The following is a 22,104-nucleotide window of genomic DNA, read 5'->3' on the forward strand; positions in this document are numbered from 1 at the left end:
CTATAAAGGGGTCTTTGTAATGACTCAGCTCTGTCGACCCTTACAGGCTGGTTTCTCCGTTTAAATGCCCAGTGTTTGACCAAAAGTTTCCGGGGTTATCCCAGTTTCTGGGGTTATCCCAGTTTTCTTCAACGTTGCTATTTTTACCATGGGTGTTGTTAAACTTTCACTTTCTAGGCCTAAATTCAGGAATATTATTAGGTGTTTGCCAAGTATTATTTGTTCCCTGCCTTCCTAAATTTCTGCCCCCCTGCGTTCTGAACTGGTGTCATGTCTTGTACGTCTGGCCTTCTTAGGGTATTTTATGCCAGCAATCTACCACATAATGGTTTGGTTTGCAACAATAATAGCAATTGAATCTTTTCCTGTTTTGCTTGATGATTTGCCCTTCCGCATGGGGTCTATACCTATTTCTGTATATTCTTGACCTGCCTATATTTGCTCCACAATTTTCCTCGGGAGGAGGAGGTGGGTGCCTATAATACTTGGTATTCCAAGTCATTAAGGATCTAATACCATGGAATTGGTCGTCAAACGGGGAGAGGTCAGTCCATGGTGGGATATTTCGGCCTTCCTCTTGCCTTTTTGGTTCACGATTTGGCTCCCCAAAGCTCACCCACTTTTGTCCCTTTTCATACTGTACACTTCCTGAGGTTCCTTTGTTATTTATTGACATCTGATCAAACTTTTTCATGGTCTCGTCAATTTTTATCTCTGTTTCTACTAGGATTATAGCCTGCTCTAGATTTTCCGGTTTCCGTGATAATATTAGTCTTAATAGCTTTTTTGGTAACTCTTTCGTAAAATTATGTAATTGTACATTCTGTACTATCTCGTCATTTCCGCCCTTCTCCAATTGTAAGTATACAGATTGACAAATTTAGTCTGCATATTCCCTGATACTAGTTGAGGTATTGAATGTCACTACCTCTGTTCTTAGCCTCTCGGAGGTACTTGTTTCTATGAATGTTGTTTTAAAAGATTCAATTAGAGTGCTAATGTCCTTGGGCTCTTTTTCCTTAATCGACTCGAAGTGTTTAAGGGCGCTTCCCTTTAATTTTAGCTGCGATGCATTGCTCTTTGACCTTATCGTCAAACGACACAATTAGTTTGTCGAAAATTTTCAATTTTTCGATAAACTCATGTACATCTGAAAATCCCATGTATTCTGGTATAATTTTTGCAATTTCAAGTACCGTTGATAGGGAAGCCATTTTTTCCTCTGGCATGGCCATTTTATTTCAAAAATTGAATTTTATTTATTCCTCTCGACCCAGTTTTTGCAACCACCACCAGCTGTAGTAAAGTGGTTTTTATTGTATTAAGGTGAAGCTGTTGTAGATACCTTTATTTCTCCCTTTATAGGGGAGATAAATTATGGCCCTAAGGTAATTAAACTTTGGTAGCGTGCCTTAGGCTATGACCTGACTAATGAGGCGTACCAGCTGGGAATATTCGAGGGACTAAATGTAGATTGTGGAGAGGCTGGCTATAATACAATAATTTTATTCAGATAACATACACTAGTACAAGAATTGATAATAGATATATATTCTGCTGGGAATGGTTGTCTGGAGACCTCAAGTATCATAAATCTACAATAATATATAATACAATAGGATACTTAGATACTTACAATAATCTGACAATATTCCAAGGTATTTCTAAATCAACGGACCAGAAGTCACTCCGGCATAAGATTAGTAATTCGCTCCGCCCCTTCCCATAAAATGTATCTTTTATAAATTTCCTAAACCACACCTTATCGGGACCCACTGACGCACATAGCTAGGTAGTGGTAGTTTCTCAATTTCCTATTAAGCATACACCTGCCAGGATATGTTCCTTATCTTAATAAAAAGTGGTATTTCTAATCTTTTGTATTTGCATCTTAATATCTTACTAAATTCCAAATTGACTTAATTAGAAAGCGTCATCACAGTAAAATGATTTACGATTTACGATTGACGATTGATGAGACGTTGTTTTTTTTTGTTTATTTTTCGCAAGAATTTCAATTGTAATCGGAACAAATAATTACATTGTATCTGAAACTTCCTCATAATTTGGGATATCTTTATAGTGTACAGTATATGGTTCTTTTCTCCTTTCTCTGCGGTTCATACTGGATGTTGTGATAAACCAGTGACTTTTGAATCAAAACCAATTTAATTCTATTTTTTTGCCAAAAAAAAAATCAACTAGATATTGGTAAGATGAAAAGAATAATAAAAAAAGAATGGAAGAATCACCGAGCTTAACTGTCACTGTCATTCAGTGAAATTTTATTTCTTCGGCTGTTTCGTTTATTACAACTTTTGCCAATTTTCTTCATTTCGGCAAAGATTCGAAATATCGCTGTGTAAAACTAAAAAAAATATTCCAGTATTAAGGGTATAGCCTGAAAAGTCCTAGATAAAGAAGGATGTAAAATACCATACAAGTAGGTCTAGAAAGTGGTATAACAGGTCTTGGAAGCACAGCTCCAGAATCTGGAAAAAAGTAGTCTGAAAAGTAACTTGTGGTTGGAAGTTGAACTTCATTTCACAATCTTAATGGCTAGTAAATTTATTATTTTGTCACCTGATACTCGTAATATTGATATATTTTGCAAATTAATATACAATAGATTAACGCAGCTAAATAAATCAATATAGAGAAATTGCAGTACTTTCATTTTACTTGATAAATTCACCTCTTGACCGAAGACCAAAGTATGGTTAATGTCGCCTTGAGAAATGGTTTGAATTCCCTTATAGTGAGCTCAGACAAACCTGTAAAACTATTGATCATTCAAAAAAAGTTTGTCGTTTGGCCTAGAGAAACGCTATTGAACGCTATAGAAGGAAGTGTTCTTGCTGTGATTTTCCTTGGCCCATACCCAAGTAGAAAGGCCCCTATTGATCGTGACGGGGCTCCTTATATGGGCATGGAATCCTCAGGGAGAATGATTGCATAATCGAAGTGGGTCAATGACCTCTTTTTCCAAGGTCGATTTATTTGTTGTTGTTGTTGTTTTGGCCAAGTGCATGCTCGAGGTGAATGTTATGATCCAGAAATAGGAAACAGTATTTGTTGTTGTTGTTGTTTTGGGCAAGTGTATGCTCGAGGTGAATGTTATGATCCAGAAATAGGAAACAGTATTTGTTGTTGTTGTAGTTTTGGGCAACTGTATGCCCGAGGCGAATGTCATGGTGTCCAGGATTAGGAAACAGTTAGATGACGTATTTCCTTCTCAGCCAATCAGTGACCCGTTACATAACAATTCACCCTTGAGATTTCGCATATAACGGACATGCATTGTGATTAAATTATCAGAAAGTAAAGTAACCTGAAAATGAATAGAACACTAAATATTATTGATGAGCTTGAAAAAATGGCAACCACAATTAGCAATGTGAGTACATTTTTAATTTCATTTTGAAATTAAAATTATTTTCCTTGGTCACCCTCCAGTATATCTAAGTCCCCCCCCCCCCAATACAAAACACCACCATGTTATCTTTATACTCGATAGAAAACATAAAATGTTCTTTTTACCCTCAAAACCTAACCCCTCCCCCACTGTTTTTACAACGGTAATAATCGCGGTAGAAATAATTTTCTTTTTTCGTTAAATTTATACAATTTTAAGCATTCTATATCCTAGCTAAAAGCGACCACTGACTTCCGTCAATTCTTAAGACATTGTGCCGTTCTGTTTGACATTAGGCTCTCCAGCGAGAGGTTAAAATTAGCTGTCATCCCTTTTCCTGTGTGTTTACGATTTAGCGGCCAAGTCAAAGGTTTCTCAGATTCAAAAGGATGGCTAGTATATTTCGCAAAATTTTTACTTTAACAATCTTTTTATCTTATTTAAAGTCTATAGACTGGAACATTTAATTTTTTTCTAAATGGTAAAAATAGAAACATTGATTTCTATCCTAAGGCTATAGACTACTGATTGTGATGATTTTTTTTCTCAAGCTGTGTAATAAAAACGTTTAAGTAATGGGGGATTCGTTGTGCGAACCATTTCTCTTTGACATTTTAGAGATTTTAACTATAGCATTTGAATAATAAGCAGTAAGATATATTCTTTATTGATCTGTCTTGCGCTTGAATAAATCGCAAGATTAACTCAATGAGAAGGTAGACCTAGGGTGGGTTAATTTTTCTAAATTCAGGGGAGGGGGTCAATTTTGTATCCAGGATTTTTGTCGGGGAAGGGGTTAGCGCTTTTATTAGTGACAAAATAGAAATGAAAAGATAATTGGTTTTACCATAATTGTTTTCTACTTCGTTGTGCGAACCATTTCTCTTTGACATTTTAGCGACTTTAACTATAGCATTTGAATAAAAGGCAGTTAGATATATTCTTTATTGATCTGCCTTGTGCTTGAATAAATCGCAAGATTAACTCAATGAGAGGGTAAACCTAGGGTGGCTTTAATTTTCCAAAATTTATAGGGAGGGGGTCAATTTTTAATCAAGGAGAATTGCTGGGAAGGGTATTAACGCATTTAATGGTGACAAAAAAGAAATGAAAAGATACTTGTTTTGGGCTTCAGTGTCTAACCAGTTTTTCGACATTCTATCGATTTTAGCTATAAAATTTGAACAAAAGGCAGTAAGATATATTCTTTATTGATCTGCCTTGCGCTTGAATAAATCACAAGATCAACTCAATGAGAGGGTAAACCTAGAGTGGATTAATTTTCCTAAATTTAGGGGAGGGGGTCAATTTTGTATCCATGATTTTTGTTGGGGAGGGGGTTAGCACTTTTAATAGTAACAAAATAGAAATGAAAAGATAATTGTTTTTACCATAATTTTTTTCGACTTCAGTGTCTAACCATTTCTCTTCGACATTTTAGTGATTTTAACTATAACATTTGAATAAAAGGCAGTAAGAATTTTCCAAATTTAGAGGGAGGGGGTCAATTTCGAATCGTGGATATTTGTTGAGGAAGGGGTTAACGCTTTTAATGGTAACAAAATAGAAATGAAAAGATAAGAGTTTTTAACATAATTTTATTATTATTAGTTGTTCGAAACAATTATATTGCACCTATTAGTGATTTTAACTATATAATTTGAATAATAGGCAGTTAGATATATTATTTATTGATTTTCATTGCGATTGAATAAATCAGAAGAGTAACTCAATGAGATGGTAAACCTTGGGTTGCTTAATTTTCAAAATTTTATAGGGGGGGGGGTCAATTTTTAATCAAGGAGATTTGTTGGGAACGGTATTAACTCATTTAATGGTGACAAAATAGAAATGAAAAGATAATTGTTTTGGGCTTCAGCGTCTAACCATTTTTTCGACATTTTATCGATTTTAACTATAACATATGAATAAAAGTCAGTAAGATATATTCTTTATTGATTTTCCTTGCGCTTGAATAAATCGCAAGATTAACTCAATGAGAAGTTAAACCTAGGGTAGCTTTATTTTCCAAAATTTAGAGGGGGGGGTCAATTTTATATCCAGAATTTTTGCTCGGGAGGGGGTTAGCACTTTTAATAGTGACAAAATAGAAATTAAAAGGAAGTTGTTTTTTACCATAATTGTTTTCGACTTCAGTGTCTAACCACTTCTCTTCGACAGTTTAGTGATTTTAACTATAACATTTGAATAAAAGGCAGTAAGATATATTCTTTATTGATCTGTCTTGCGCTTGAATAAAAAACTGAACGTTCGTATAATAATGCTTTGAGTTATTTCTGAGAAAAGTTGAATTTATTATAATAAAACTATGATTTTCAGAGTTTAGGTTGCTTTCGACAAAGTTTTCTCTTTACATACGGCAAATTTCCACAAGGTGATTGATCCATGGCCCTTCTAAATGTGATAGAAGCTACTACACCCTGCTTCAATCTCTTTTTACGTATTCAAACTGAATGTTCGTATAACAATGCTTTGAGTTATTATTTGAGGACCCCTCCGAATATTTACTCAGAGGGGCGGGTGCTGAAATGTAAAACGTTACTTATTGGACCATCATTTTCACAGTTTTCAAGTTGAGATCTTCGAACACACTCCCTCCTTCTCAGTTTATTCAATGAAAGTGAGCTATATTTGTTAGAGTTTCATAAACATTACATATTTATTTAATTTAAGCACTTTTTTTTCAGATATAATAATGTTTGGTGTGATTGACACAGAATATATTGGTCTGAAATATTCCTCAACTGGCATTATTTTCGAAGCAGCTTTCTTACTCCTAGACAATCAACGACGTGAAATTCATAGCTATAAATGGAACATCAGATACAATATGTATAAGTACGAGAAAAACAGATGGAGTCCAACACTAAATTTTATAAATCGAAATGGCTTTTACGCTAAAACCATACGACCACATAATGAAAATGGCTATGAAATCAAACATGTACAAGAGGAAATTCAGGAAATATGCAGTTTTTTCGGTGTGCAAGCTGTTTATGTTAAGGGAAACGTGCCAACTGATAAACTCTTACTAGAAAAATGTGATAAAAACATAGCAATATTCAATTTAGAAGACTTCAAATGTGAGAAATACCTGCATTCAGTCCATGACCCAGAATATGAAGTTAGATATTTTGCTCAATGGATGCCGGAAAAGATACCTGACATGGAAAAATGCATCACGTATCCAAAGACCTAAACTTGCTCTTCCTCATATGAAATGGATTACGCTTCTTTTTTTTTAAATATGTCATTATGTATTTTTTCAAATGTTTTTAAATATGTTTAAGCAATAAATATCTTAAGCCTCAACCGTTTTTATTCTTTAGAATAGTTCATCGCCATGAAAATTATAATTTCAGATTCAACATGTCAGGGAACACACTTTCAAGCTCAGCATGTTGGAGAACCCTGAATAGTCACCCCTAAAAAATTAAGTTAACTGTAAAAGGTTCAAAAATCTCTCTGAAATTACACTTTCAGATCCAATATATCAGAGAACAAATTTTCAGGTTCAACTAGTAGGAGAACCCTAAATGCTCATCCCTAAAAAAGGTAAGTTAACCCTAAACAGTTAAAGAATTTCTCTGAAATCACACTTTCAGGTCAGGTTAGGTAGGACCCCGACCCCCACTACCCAAACTCCGAAGTAACCCCCCGCCCCCCAAAGGCCCCCCGGCCCCCAAAGACCCTCCGGACCCCGCAATAATTTTCAAAAGGCCTTATTGTATCTTTTCAGAACAAGTTCTTTTCTTAATATCGTTCTTAAACCAATTTTACAAATTCTAAATTTTTCCTTAGTAGATAGAAAAAGCTATATCATAGTTGTGAATATTTTCTTGGGAGATAAGCAGTTCTATTTCAATTTTAAATTTTCTCAATGAAGTGAAGAAAAGTTCAAATTCTCTTCTAAATTTTATCAATGAAAAAGAAATTAGTTATTGATCAATTCCATTTTTCCAAATAATATAAAAATTTTTCACTTCGGTTCAAATTTTTCTCAAAGGGATGAAAAAATTTTAAATACTGTTCCAAATTTTTCATAGAAGATAGAAAAGTTCAAGCTCTTTTCTGAATTTTACCAAAGAACACAATTCAATTTTAATTTTTCCAGAAAAAATAAAAATCTTCCACTTCAGTTTTAAGTTCACCAAAGACATAAAGAACTTTAATGTTCTATTCTAAATTTATTCTTAGTAGATAGAAAAAGCTATACCCTAGTTGTGAATTTTTTCCGGAACGACAAAAAGTTCTAGTTCAATTTTCAATTTTCTCAACGAAGTCAAGGAAAGTTCAAGTTCTCTTATCTTTTTCACCCACAACTATACTTTACAGCTTTTTGGATACCTCAACACCAAGAAATACTTTTCAAAGACCATTTCAGAGCAAGTTACTTTCTTAATGTAACTACTAAAGACTTTTTAAATCTTGAAGTACTTATGATTTTAACACTGTACTATAAAGTACAGCTTTTTGGGTAACTCAACCCCACTACAATCTTTTCAAAGAAAATGTCAGAGCAAGATACTGACTATCTGAGACCCATACACAACTGTTACCAATAGATGTTGTGATCATTTTCAACTAGACCTATGCAGTACATATTTTTGGATAAATCTCCACATATAAGTACATTTCAAACACAATTTTAGAGCAAGTTCTTTCGTTAATCTAACTTATCAAGCAATTGTCCAAGCTGAAATGAATATCATTTTCACAAACAAAAATACAATACAGATTTTTGGTTACATCAAATCAAAGAAATACTTTTCAAATACCATTTAATAGCAATTTAATTTATAATTTTCACTCCTAAAAACTTTTTTCAACATGAAGTACTTATCTTTTTCACCCACAATTATACTTTACACCTTTTTTGTTACCTCAACAACTTGAAATACTTTTCAAAGATCATTTCAGAGCAACTTACTTTCTTAATATCGCTTCTAACCCCATTTTCCAACTTGAAGAACTTATCTTTTTCACCCTCAACTCTACATTAAATCCTTTTGGTTACCTCACATCAAATAAATACACTTCAAATACACTTTCAGAGCAATTTAATCTATTAAGGTCACTTCTCCAAATATTATACAGCATTTATTAATTATCTTTTAAACCACAAAACAACATTTAATCAGTTTTGTTTACACAACACGAATAAATACTTTCAAATACAATTTCAGAGCAAGTTACTTTCTTACCCTCCTAAACCCATTTTTCAACTTGAAGTACTTATCTTTTTCACCCACAACTATGCTTTACAGCTTTTTGGATACCTCAAAACCAAGAAATACAAATCAAATACCAATTCAGAGCACGATAATTTCTTAAGGTACATTATAAAACAATATTTCAAGTTGAAGTACTTATCTTTTTCACCCACAACTATACTTTACAGCTTTTTGGATACCTCAACACCAAGAAATACTTTTCAAAGACCATTTCAGAGCAAGTTACTTTCTTAATGTCCTTTCTAAACCCATTTTCCAACTTGAAGTACTTATCTTTTTCACCCACAACTATACTTTACAGCTTTTTGGATACCTCAACACCAAGAAATACTTTTCAAAGACCATTTCAGAGCAAGTTACTTTCTTAAAGTCCCTACTAAACCAATTTTTCCAACATGCAGTACTTATCTTTGTCACCCTCAACAATACTTTACAGCTTTTTGGTTACCTCAACACCAAGAAATACTTTTCAAAGACCATTTTAGAGCAAGTTACTTTCTTAATGTCCCTCCTAAACCCGTTTTTCAACTTGAAGTGCTTATCTTTTTCACCCGTAACTATACTTTACAGCTTTTTGGTTACCTCAACACCAAGAAATACTTTTCGAAGATCATTTCAGAGCAAGTTACTTTCTTAATGTCCCTCCTACACCTATTTTGCAACATGAAGTACTTATATTTTTCACCCACAATTATACTTTACAGCTTTTTGGTTACCTCAACACCAATAAATACTTTTCAATGACCATTTCAGCGCAAGTTACTTTCTTAATGTCCTTTCTAAACCCATTTTCCAACTTGAAGTACATATGTTTTTCACCCACAACTATACTTTACAGCTTTTTGGTTACCTCAACACCAAGAAATACTTTTCAAAGACCATTTCAGAGCAAGTTACTTTCTTAGTGTCCCTCCTAAACCCATTTTCCAACTTGAAATACTTATCTTTTTCACCCACAACTATACTTTTCAGCTTTTCGGTTACCTCAACACCAAGAAATACTTTTCAAAGACCATTGCAGTGCAAGTTACTTTCTTAACGTCCCTCCTAAACCCATTTTTCAACTTGACGTACTTAACTTTTTCACCCACAACTATACATTACAGCTAATTTTATCAATCACCTCAACTCCAAGAATTACAATCACAATGTAAGAGCAAGTTCCTTTCTTAATGTCCCTCATAAACCCATTTTACAACTTGAAGCACTTATCTTTTTCTCCCACAACTGTACTTTACAGCTTTTTGGATACCTCAACACCAAGAAATACTTTTCAAATACAATTTCAGAGCGTTAATTTCTTAATGTCCCATCTAAACCCCTTTTACAAGTTGAAATACTTTTCTTTTTCACCCACAACTATATTTAACAGTTTTTTAGTTAACTCAACACCAAGAAATACTTTTCAATGACAATTTCAGATCAAATTACTTTTTTAATGACCCTCCTACACCCATTTTTCAAGATGAAGTACATATATTTTTCACCCTCACCTATACATCATAGCGTTAAAAATACCTCAACACCAAAAAATACTTTTCAAATACCATTTCAACGCAAGTTGCTCTCTTAATGTCCCTACAAAACACATTTTCCAATTTGAAGTACTTATCTTCGTCAACCACAACTATACTTTACATCTTTTGGAGATTTCCAATACAAGAAATTCTTTTCATTGATCATGCCAGTGAATTCTCCTTTCTTAACGTTCAACATAAACCCATGGTCCCACTGGTATTACTAACCTTTGGTCCCAACACCAATAGAGTACAGATTTTTGTTGAAATCATATCCAAGAAATAACATTCAAAAGTCATTTAAGAGCACGTTCCTTTCTTAATGTCGATTCTAAGCCATTTATAAAACTTTAAGTGATTATCTTTTTCAACCACAACTATACTTTACAGCATTTTTGATACCTCAACACCAATATATACATTTCAAAGACCATTTTAGAGCAAGTTACTTTCTTAATACTCCTCCTAAACCCATTTTCCAACTTGGAGTACTTATCTTTTTCACCCACAACTATACTTTACAGCTTTTTGGTTACCTCAACGCCAAGAAATACTTTTCAAAGACCATTTCAGAGTAAGTTACTTTTTTAATGTCCTTATTCAACCCATTTTACAAGTTGAAGTACTTATTTTTTTCACCCACAACTATACTTTAAAGCTTTTTGGTTACCTCAACACCAAGAAATACTTTTCAAAGACCATTTCAGAGCAATTTCCTTTCTTAATGTCCCTTCTAAACCCATTTTCCAACTTAAAGTACTTATCTTTTTCACCCACAACTATACTTTACAGCTTTTTGGATACCTCAACACCAAGAAATACTATTCAAAGTCCATTTCAGAGCAAGTTACTTTCTTAATGTCCCTCCCAAACCTATATTCAATCTTGATGAACTTATCTTTTTCATCCACAACTATACTTTACTGCTTTTTGGATACCTCAACACCAAGAAATACTTTTCAATGACCATTTCAGAGACCACTACGTACGCGCGCGGACGTAGGCTAACCTAGCCTAACCTAACTTAACCTAACCTAACTTAATATAGTCTATCCTAACCTAACCATTCACCTAACTTTTTGCCTGTCTTTCACCTAACCTAACCTAAGTGAAGCGTACGTAGGATAACCTAACTTAACCTAATCTAACCTAATTTAATCTAGCCTAACCTAAGTATTTCTTGGTGTTGAGGTGTCCAAAAAGCTGTAAAGTATAGTTGTGGGTGAAAAAGATAAGTACTTCAAATTGGAAAATGGGTTTAGGAGGGACATTAAGAAAGTAACTTGATCCGAAATGGTGTTTGAATAGTATTTCTTGGTGTTGAGGTAACCAAAAAGCTGTAAAGTATTGGTGTTGGTGAAAAAGATAATTTCTTGATTTTGTAAAATGTGATTAGAATGTACATTATGATATTAAATTTCTCTAAAATGGTATTTTAAAAGTATTTCTTGGTGTTGAGGTATCCAAAAGGCTGTAAAGTATAGTTGTGGTTAAAAATATAAGTAATTAATGTTGGAAAATGGGTTTAGGAGTAACATCAATAAATTAACTTGCTCTGAAATGGTCTTTGAAAATTATTTCTTGGTGTTGAGTTATACAAAAAGCTTTAAAGTATATTTGTGGGTTAAAAAGATAAGTACTCCAAGTTGGAAAATGGGTTTAGTAGGGACATTAAAAAAGTAACTTGCTCTGAAATGGTCTTTGAAAAGTATTTCTTGGTGTTGAGGTAACCGAAAAGCTTTAAAGTATATTTGTTAGTGCAAGCGAGATCTAACTCACGTTGCAGAATGTGTTTATGTTTGACATAATGAAAGTAAATTGATCTGTAATTTTATAAGAAAAGTCTAAAAGTTTGTTTAGTTAAACTAAAAGCTGTAATGACTATATTTGGTGGAAAAAGATTTGAACTAAAGGTTTTAACAGGGCGGATGATTGATATAAATAAAGTAACTTGCTCTAAAATGGTCTTTGAAAAGTATTTCTTGGTGTTGAGGTATCCAAAAAGCTGTAAAGTATAGTTGTGGGTGAAAAAGATACGTACTGCAAGTTGGAAAATGGGTTTAGGAGGGACATTAAAAAAGTAACTTGCTCTGGAATGGTCTTTGAAAAGTATTTCTTGGTGTTGAGGTATCGGAAAAGCTGTAAAGTATAGTTTTGGGTGAAAAAGATAAGTACTTCAACTTGTAAAATAGGTTTAGGAGGGACATTAAGAAAGTAACTTGCTCTGAAATGGTCTTTGAAAAGTATTTCTTGGTGTTGAGGTATCCAAAAAGCTGTAAAGAATAGTTGTGGGTGAAAAAGAAAAGTACTTCAAGTTGGAAAAATGGGCTTAGGATGGACATTAAGAAAGTAACTTTCTCTGAAATGTCTTTTGAAAAGTATTTCTTGGTTTTGAGGTATCTAAAAAGATCTAAAGTATAGTTGTTGGTGAAAAAGATAAGTATTTCAAGATAGAAAATGAGTTTAGGAGGGACATTAAGAAAGGAACTTGCTCTGAAATGGTCTTTGTAAAGTATTTCTTGGTGTTGATTTATTCAAAAAGATGTACTGGTTTTTTTTGGGTTAAAGTGATTATTGCTTCTAGTTGGAAAATTTGTTTACGAAGGAGGATAATACAATAGATTTCTCTTCAATCGCCTTTAGAATTTATTTCTTTGTGTTGAATTATGCGAAAAGATGTAAAGTATAGTTGTGGGTGAAATAAATGAGTACTTCAAATCGGAAAAATGGGTTTAGATTGGACATTAAGAAAGTAACTTGTTCTGAAATGTCTTTTGAAAAGTATTTCTTGGTGTTGAGGTATCCAAAAAGCTGTAAAGTATAGTTGTTGGTGAAAAAGATAAGTACTTCAAGTTGGAAAATGGGTTTAGGAGGGACATTAAGAAATTAACTTTATCTTAAATTGTATTTGAAATGTATTTCTTGTTGTTTATGTTAGCAAAAAGATTTAAAGTATAGTTGTGGTGAATAAGATAAGTACTTCAAGATGAAATATGGGTTTTGGAGGGAGATTAAGAAAGTAACCTGCTCTAAAATGGTCTTTAAATAGTAGTTCTTGGAGTTAATCTATCCTAAAGGCAGGAACTGATAGGTTTGAATGACTAAGGAACGTACTACATTTTGGTAAAAGGTTTTCGATTTGTCAATGAGATAGGAACGTGCACTGGATCGTGATTTGGAAGTTTGTAACTTGTTTAGATGCAAACAAAAATCTGCAATGTAAATTTGTGGGTGAAATTGTCAATTCATTCCTGTTGGAAAATGGGGGTGGGAGGGTCCTTGGGAAAGTGCCTTCATCTGTAATTGTAGAATAGAAGAGTATCTTTTTGATGAGGTCACCCACTTCATATAAAGTGTAGCTGTTTGTAAAAATGAGAAGACTTTCAAGTTGTAAAATGGGTTTAGGAGGGACATTAAGAAAGTTACTTGCGCTGAAATGGTCTTTGAAAAGTATTTCTTGGGTTTTATTCAACAAACTATCTTTTAATTAGTGTTGTATGTGAATCATATCTGTATTTAAAATTGTAAAATGGGATTAGTAGGGTTAATAAGAATGTATCTTGCTCTGAAATGTTATTTGAATAATAATTCTTGGTGTTGAAGTATCCAAAAAGCTGTAAAGAATAGTTGTGGGTGAAAAAGATAAGAGAACTTGAACTTTCCTTGACTTCGTTGAGAAAATTGAAAATTGAACTAGAACTTTTTGTCGTCCGGGAAAATATTCACAACTATGGTATAGCTTTTTCTATCTACTACGAATAAATTTAGAATAGAACTTTAAAGTTCTTATGTCTTTGGTGAACTTAAAACTGAAGTGGAAGATTTTTATTTTCTCTGGAGAAATTAGAATTGAATTGTGTTCTTTGGTAAAATTCAGAAGAGAACTTGAACTTTTCAATCTTCTATGAAAAATTTGGAACGGTATTTAAAATTTTTTCATCCCTTTGAGAAAAATCTGAACCGAAGTGGAAAATTTTTATATTGTTTGGAAAAATAGAATTGATCAATAAATAATTTCTTTTTCATTGAGAAAATTCTTTTTCAAAGAGAACTTGAACTTTTCTTGACTTCATTGGGAAAATTTAAAATTGAAATAGAACTGCTTATCTCCCGAGAAAATATTCACAACTATGATATAGCTTTTTCTATCTACTAAGGAAAAATTTAGAATTTGTAAAATTGGTTTAAGAAGAATATTAAGAAAAGAACTTGTTCTGAAAAGATATAATAAAGCCTTTTGAAAAGCATTGCGGGGTCCGGAGGGTCTTTGGGGGCCGGGGGGGCTTTTGGGGGGGGGGGGTTACTTCGGGGTTGGGGTAGTGGGGGTCGGGGTCCTACCTAACCTAACCTGAAACTGTGATTTCAGAGAAATTCTGTAACCGTTTAGGGTTAACTTACCTTTTTTAGGGATTAGCAATTAGGGTTCTCCTACATGCTGAACCTGAAAGTTTGTTCCCTGACCTGTTGGATCTGAAAGTGTAATTTCAGAGAAATTCTTTAACCTTTTAGGGTTAACTTACCTTTTTAGGGGTGACTATTTATGGTTCTCCAACATGCAGAACTTGAAAGTGTGTTCCCTGACATGTTGAATCTGAAAGTATAATTTTCATGGCGATGGACTATTCTAAAGAATAAAAACGGTTGAGGCTTAAGATATTTATTGCTTAAACATATTTAAAAACATTTGAAAAAATACATAATGACATATTTAAAAAAAAGAAGCTTAATCCATTTGATAAGAGGAAGAGCAAGTTTAGGTCTTTGGATATCTGATGCATTTTTCCATGTCAGGTATCTTTTCCGGTATCCATTGAGCGAAATATATAACTTCATCTTCTGGGTCATGGACTGAATGCAGGTATTTCTCACATTTGAAGTCTTCTAAATTGAATAATGCCATGTTTTTATCACATTTCTCTAGTAAGAGTTTATCAGTTGGCAAGTTTCCCTTAACATAAACAGCTTGGACACCGAAAAAATTGCATATTTCCTGAATTTCATCTTGTATAGTTTTATTTCATAGCCATTTTCATTATGTGGTCGTATGGTTTTAGCGTAAAAGCCATTTCGATTTATAAAATTTAGTGTTAGACTCCATCTGTTTTTCTTGTACTTATACATATTGTATCTGACGTTCCATTTATAGCTATGAATTTCACGTTGTTGATTGTCTAGGAGTAAGAAAGCTGCTTCGAAAATAATGCCAGTTGAGGAATATTTCAGACCAATATATTCGGTGTCAATCACACCAAACATTATTATATCTGAAAAAAAAGTGCTTAAATTAAAAAAATATGTAATGATTCTGAAACTCTAACAAATACAGCGCACTTTCTTAGAATAAACTGAGAAGGAGGGAGTGTGTTCGAAGATCCCAACTTGAAAACTGTGAAAATGATGGGCAAATAAGTAACGTTTTACATTTCAGCACCCGCCCCTCTGAGTAAATATTTGGAGGGGTCAATTTTCTGAGGAATAACTCAAAGCATTGTTATACGAACATTCAGTTTGAATACGTAAAAAGGGATTGAAGCAGTGTGTAGTAGCTTCTATCACATTTAGAAAGGGCATGGATCAATCACCTTGTGGAAATTTGCCGTATGTAAAGAGAAATCTTTGTCGAAAGCAACCTAAACTCTGAAAATCATAGTTTGATTATAATAAATTCAACTTTTCTCAGAAATAACTCAAAGCATTATTATACGAACGTTCAGTTTTTTATTCAAGCGCAAGACAGATCAATAAAGAATATATCTTACTGCCTTTTATTCAAATGTTATAGTTAAAATCACTAAAATATCAAAGAGAAATGGTTAGACACTGAAGTCGAAAACAATTATGTTAAAAAACAATTACCTTTTCATTTTTATTGTGTTACTATTAAAAATGCTAAACCCCTCCCGAAAACCAATACTTGATCTAAAATTGTCCCCCTCCCCTAACGTTAGGAAAATTAAGAACGTCGCGGGCTATCCTCTCAGTGAGTTGGTCTTGTTATTTATTAAAGCTCAATGCAGATCAATAAAGAATATATCTTACTGACTTATATTCAAATATTATCGTTAAAATCGCTAGAATGTCGAAGAAAAATGGTTAGACGCTGCAGCCCAAAACAATTATCTTTTCTTGTCTATTTTGTCACCATTAAATGCGTTAATCCCTTTCCCAGCTATTATCCTTGATTAATAATTGACCCCCTCCCTCTAAATTTTGGAAAATTAAAGCCACCCTAGGTTTACCCTCTCATTGAGTTAATCTTCTGATATATTCAAGCAAAAGGAAGATCAATAAATAATATATTTAACTACCTTTTATTCAAATTATATAGATAAACTCACTAAAATATCAAAGATAAATGTTTAGAACAACTAATAATAATACAATAATAGTAAAAACTAGTATCTTTTCATTTTCTATTTTGTTACGATTAAAAGCGTTAACCCCTTCCTCAACAACGATCCACGATTCGAAAGTGACCCCCTCCCTCTACATTTTGGAAAATTATTACTGCCTTTTATTCAAATGTTATAGTTAAAATCACTAAAATGTCGAAGAGAAATGGTTAGACACTGAAGTGGAAAAAAATTATGGTAAAAACAATTATCTTTTCATTTCTATTTTGTCACTATTAAAAGTGCTAACCCCCTCCCCAACAAAAATCATGGATACAAAATTGACCCCCTCCCCTAAATTTTGGAAAATTAAGCCACCCTAGGTTTACCATCTCATTGAGTTAATCTTCCGATTTATTCAAGTGCAAGGCAGATCAATAAAGAATATATCTTACTGCCTTTTATTCAAATGCTATAGTTAAAATCACTAAAATGTCAAAGAGAAATGGTTAGACACTGAAGCCCAAAACAATTATCTTTTCATTTCTATTTTGTCACCATTAAAAGCGTTAACCCCTTCCACAACAAATCTCCTCGATTAAAAATTGACCCCCTCACTCTAACATTATTTAACTTAAGCCACCCTAGGTTAACCCTCTCATTGAGTTAATATTCCGATTTATTCAAGCACAAGGCAGAGCAATAAAGAATATATTTTACTTCCTTTTATTCAAATGATATAGTTAAAATCGCTAAAATGTCAAAGAGAAATGGTTCGCACAACGAAGTAGAAAACAATTATGGTAAAAACAATTATCTTTTCATTTCTATTTTGTCACTTATAAAAGCGCTAACCCCTTCCCCGACAATAATCCTGGATACAAAATTGACCCCCTCCCCTAAATTTAGGAAAATTAACCCACCCTAGGTCTACCCTCTCATTGAGTTAATCTTGCGATTTATTCAAGCGCAAGGCAGATCAATAAAGAATATATCTTACTGCTTTTTATTCAAATGCTATAGTTAAAATCGCTAAAATGTCAAAGAGAAATGGTTCGCACAACGAATCCCCCATTACTTAAACGTTTTTATTACACAGCTTGAGAAAAAAAATCATCACAATCAGTAGTCTATAGCCTTAGGATAGAAATCAATGTTTCTATTTTTACCATTTAGAAAAAAATTAAATGTTCCAGTCTATAGACTTTAAATAAGATAAAAAGATTGTTAAAGTAAAAATTTCGCGAAATATACTAGCCATCCTTTTGAATCTGAGAAACCTTTGACGTGGCCGCTAAATCGTAAACACACAGGAAAAGGGTGACAGCTAATTTTAACCTCGCGCAGAGCCTAATGTCAAACAGAACGGCATAATGTCTTAAGAATTGACGGAAGTCAGTGGTCGCTTTTAGCTAGGATATAGAATGCTTAAAATTGTATAAATTTAACGAAAAAATAAAATTATTTCTATTGCGATTATTACCGTTGTAAAAACAGTTGGGGAGGGGTTAGGTTTTGAGGGTAAAAAGAACATATTTTATGTTTTCTATCGAGTATAAAGATAACATGGAGGTGTTTTGTATTGGGGGGGGACTTAGATATACTGGAGGGTGACCAAGGAAAATAATTTTATTTTGAAAATGAAAATTAAAATGTACTCACATTGCTAATTGTGGTTGTCAAATCTTCAAGCTCATCAATAACATTTAGTGTTCTATCCCTTGTCAGGTTACTTCACTTTCTGATAATTTAATCACAGTGCATGCCCGTTATATGCGAAATCTCAAGTGCGAATTGTTATGTAACGGGTCGCTGATTGGCTGAGAAGGAAACACGTGATCTAACTGTTTCCTATTCCTGGAAACTCATAACATTCGCCTCTAGCATGCACTTGGCCAAAACAACAACAACAACAAATACTGGTTCCTATTTCTGGATCATAACATTCGTCTCAAGCATGCACTTGGCCAAAACAACAACAACCACAAATACTATTTCCTATCTTTGGAAACTCTTAAAATTTATCTCGAGCATGCACTTGACCAAAACAACAACATCAGCAAATAAATCGACCTTAGAAAAAGAGGTCATTGACCCACTTCGATTATGCAATCATTCTCCCTGAGGATTCCATGCCCATATAAGGAGCCCCGTCACGATCAATAGGGGCCTTGCTACTTACCCAATGTAACCTTTATCGAGATAGGGTGTTTTTAACTTATTATCATTGCAACCTTTGTTATCGGAGGACATCAAATATCAACTAAATTACGGTTAAAGTAAGAGCTAGTTTCTAATTCGTCTTGTTTTGAGCCCCCAACCTGAAATCTACGTCTATGGGAAACGGAAAAAGAACGCCAAAAATGTTCTTATTCCCGATATGTATCAGAAAATGTTATCGGATTTCCAAAGAACTTGATGGAAAGTGAGAGATGAGGTCCAGAGCTAATTTCACTTCTCAGATGGAGAATAAAACTTTCTTATATGCATCCTGATATGTTCAAAAGTTAGGTATAAAAAGAAACAAATTGGCGGGGAGTGAGAGTAAGTCTCTAGTTTTGCTTTAAGGGTCCGTAGCTGATAAAACTGTGCTGGGGGAAAGAAGAAGGGAGTTCCAATAGCTATGCCTTTAAGCTGACAAAGCCCAATCTCCCCTCTCCAGGGGGAACAGGGAACATGTCCCTAAAGTTTTGTCATTGCGTCATCCACAAGATAAGAATGTTAAATCCTAACCAAACTTGTTGCGAAGTGAGAAATATGTCCTTTTTGTGGCATTTGTGTCCCTTGAAAGATCCGTTACATTAGAAGGGGTTCTCTAAATTTCAGTACTGAGGACATATAGAGGAATAGGCTACTCGATTTAAGTGAAACTTGGAAAAAAGACAGCTTTTATTCACACTGTGCCTTTTGAGGTCAAGCCAGACCTAACGTCTGTAGGAAGAAAGGGTCTCCAAATTCTTGTCATCAGCCCAATGCCCAATGCTGACAATTCTTGTCAGCAGTTAGTGTCCCAGCCCAGGGCCCCATCTCAGGTGTGCCTTTTGGTGAGGTCCAGGACATTTTCCAGCCTCTGCATTGGAAGAAGGGTCCCTAAATTCTAGTCAATAGACTACCATAATAGATGGTGCGGAATTATACACAGCTATATTTAATTTTACGAAACTTCAAATGAAACAACTCAGTTAACTGAAACTTAGATTAAGTATCCCTACTAACTCTGTACTGTTTATGCACAACATATATCTATTGGAATGAATAAGCCACCACACGGCATTATTGCTTGTAAGACCAGGAGGATCAATTTTAGTTTTCTGATAAACATAAATTAATTAGCTGTCTTGAAATTTTTATTCGATAGCATTCTGGCCCTTTTTGGTCCATTATTGTTGTTGTGCGCAGAAGCAATGGCAGAAAATGCCACTCTTCTGTAGAGAAATGTCTTTAAAAAGAGCACTAAAGCTTTCAATATCCGTTCAAATGAGCATCTTCCCGATATTCTGGGATCAATGGTCTGATACGATCATCCCTTAGAAGCAGAAACAAATCAAATATGCATGCATAATATGACTTTTTCTTCCATAGTCATGAATGACCTTTTTTTTATTTCTATATTTTAAAAATATTACATTTATGGGAAAATGACTCCTTTGGTGCCTACCATAGATACCATTAGCACGTTTTATTTCCATTTTTCTGTCTAGAATTACTTGTGCTTGAATATAGTCATCCTTAACGACCATAGATTTATACGGTATCCCTATCTTTACTATAATTTTATATTATATTATATTGTATTATAAATATTATACTACATCCTACTGACATTAAAAATTAAAATCTTACTGCTGCATTATAAAGTTAAAAAAAAATAATTATTTTCTATGATTTTGTGAGCAGGAAAATGGTTGAAAGTTTAGAATAAACATAATTTTCACTATCTCCCATCTCTTCCTCATTTTCTCCCCAAACCCCACCCCCACCCCCCACCCCTCTTTTTCTGACACGTGCAAACGCTCTCTATTTCCTTAAGTTTTCTGTCATATTAGTTCAATCGAATTCTTCTTTCAGGTTTAAAAGAGCTGAAGACACTTTGAATGAGCCCTGTTAATTTCTGTTTGTTAAGCTTAGAATGTGCAATAAAATGAAATAATTAAATATTATTTATTGTTGCCTCAACAATTTTTATCTATAGGTTAAGAGGTATTGTTGCTAAGGAAAGATTATCTTCACCCTTTAATAAGTAAAATGTAATCAGATAATTATCAGCCGGATAAAAGAAAAAAGGTAATACATTTAGAAATGTAACTGAGAAAAACCAGAGACTATGCAATTGTTTTTTTTTTCAAACAATAAGATTTCAACTATTTCGAATTTTTGCCTATAATTTAGTCTATTTTCAGCATCTTTCTACGGCTAAGTCGGAGCTCAATATTTTAAACGTGCAAAAATTTCATAATAATTCATAGAAGGTAAAGTTAGAAAATTGTGTGAAATTACAAATATTTCAATCTTTATCAGGCCCCCCCAGGCAATGACAAGGTGGGATGGCAAAATTTCACGATAAATCTTCAACAACAATAGAACTTCCTTGGCTGGGAATTTCTTAGGGGCAGCGCGTCTAGCTCCTCGAGGGCTTGAGAAACAAATTGAGCCACTGTGGGGTAAAGAAATATACCGGGTATAAAATCCTTCTAATGCGAGCATATAGTGTTTATACGGTAGCTGAGTTAAAAATTTTCTTTCAGTTGGCTTGATTATTGGTGAAGTGCTGATAAAGTGTTGACAGAAAACTTCAGAAGATCAAACTGGAAAAAAAACACTTACTCTTTATTAAAGCTTCAGAATTAATTCGTCTACCCGTTTGACGACCTTGTTATTATCAGTATTTTTTTCCATGGGTAATCACATCTAACCAATAGTCCTAGGAAATCAGGAAAAAAACTTATTCGAACGGAGATATATGGTTCTAGTGCCCTTTTTCAGTAGCCAAAAAGAGTGTGCCTTAGCTATATAGTGTTTTATGCCATTTTGTGGTACAAAACAATAATTTTGCCCACAGAACGGCTAAATTACTGTCAAGTAAAGATTCTGATACAACTGATCAATTTAAAATCACCGAAAAGTTGTGCGTTAATCTTTCCAGATACAGAGACAGTAATGCCGCGCGTTGACACATTCTTCAAAGGCAACGCTATAGCTCATAAGGATTCAATGTTTTATTTTTATCTTTTTCTCCCAGAGGCACTTCATATGGAAGGGGTGGTCATATTAACTTCGGAGGGGGCTCAGTCGATTGGAAATTGCAATTTTAGTGCTATTTTTAAGAGTCAAAAGGGATCCGAGGGCAACTAGCCCCCCTGCCCTTTTTTCCCAAAATGCTTCCGATACAATTTTTAAGACACCTATTTTGTTAAAAGCAGTTCAAAGATAAAGTAACAAACACTCCGGGGTCGACACAACCCCTCAGAGCCCGGGGGTAGGTGTTGTAAGTTATGCCCCGGGGGCACATGAGGTTTTTATGGAAGTTTTTTTTTTAAATTAATAAAAGATCAGACAAGCCCCCCCCCCTAACACAAAAAACAACT

General features: G+C 33.8%; 1 protein-coding gene across 1 annotated transcript in view; it reads left to right on the forward strand.

Annotated features, from left to right (window-relative positions):
- LOC148955008 (procollagen C-endopeptidase enhancer 2-like) overlaps positions 1-20,697 on the forward strand; it is a 45,111-nt gene extending 24,414 nt beyond the window's left edge. The window contains exon 4 of the mRNA XM_089108019.1: positions 20,588-20,697. Within this exon, the coding sequence (XP_088964145.1) occupies positions 20,588-20,593 (6 nt within the window). The 3' untranslated portion in view covers positions 20,594-20,697. The remainder of the gene's footprint in view (positions 1-20,587) is intronic.
- The last annotated feature ends 1,407 nt before the right edge of the window (positions 20,698-22,104 follow it).

The sequence above is a fragment of the Artemia sp. Qi Xiang Cuo genome, chromosome 2, assembly GCF_049724085.1.
Source record: "Artemia sp. Qi Xiang Cuo chromosome 2, ASM4972408v1, whole genome shotgun sequence".
NCBI lineage: Eukaryota > Metazoa > Arthropoda > Branchiopoda > Anostraca > Artemiidae > Artemia > Artemia sp. Qi Xiang Cuo.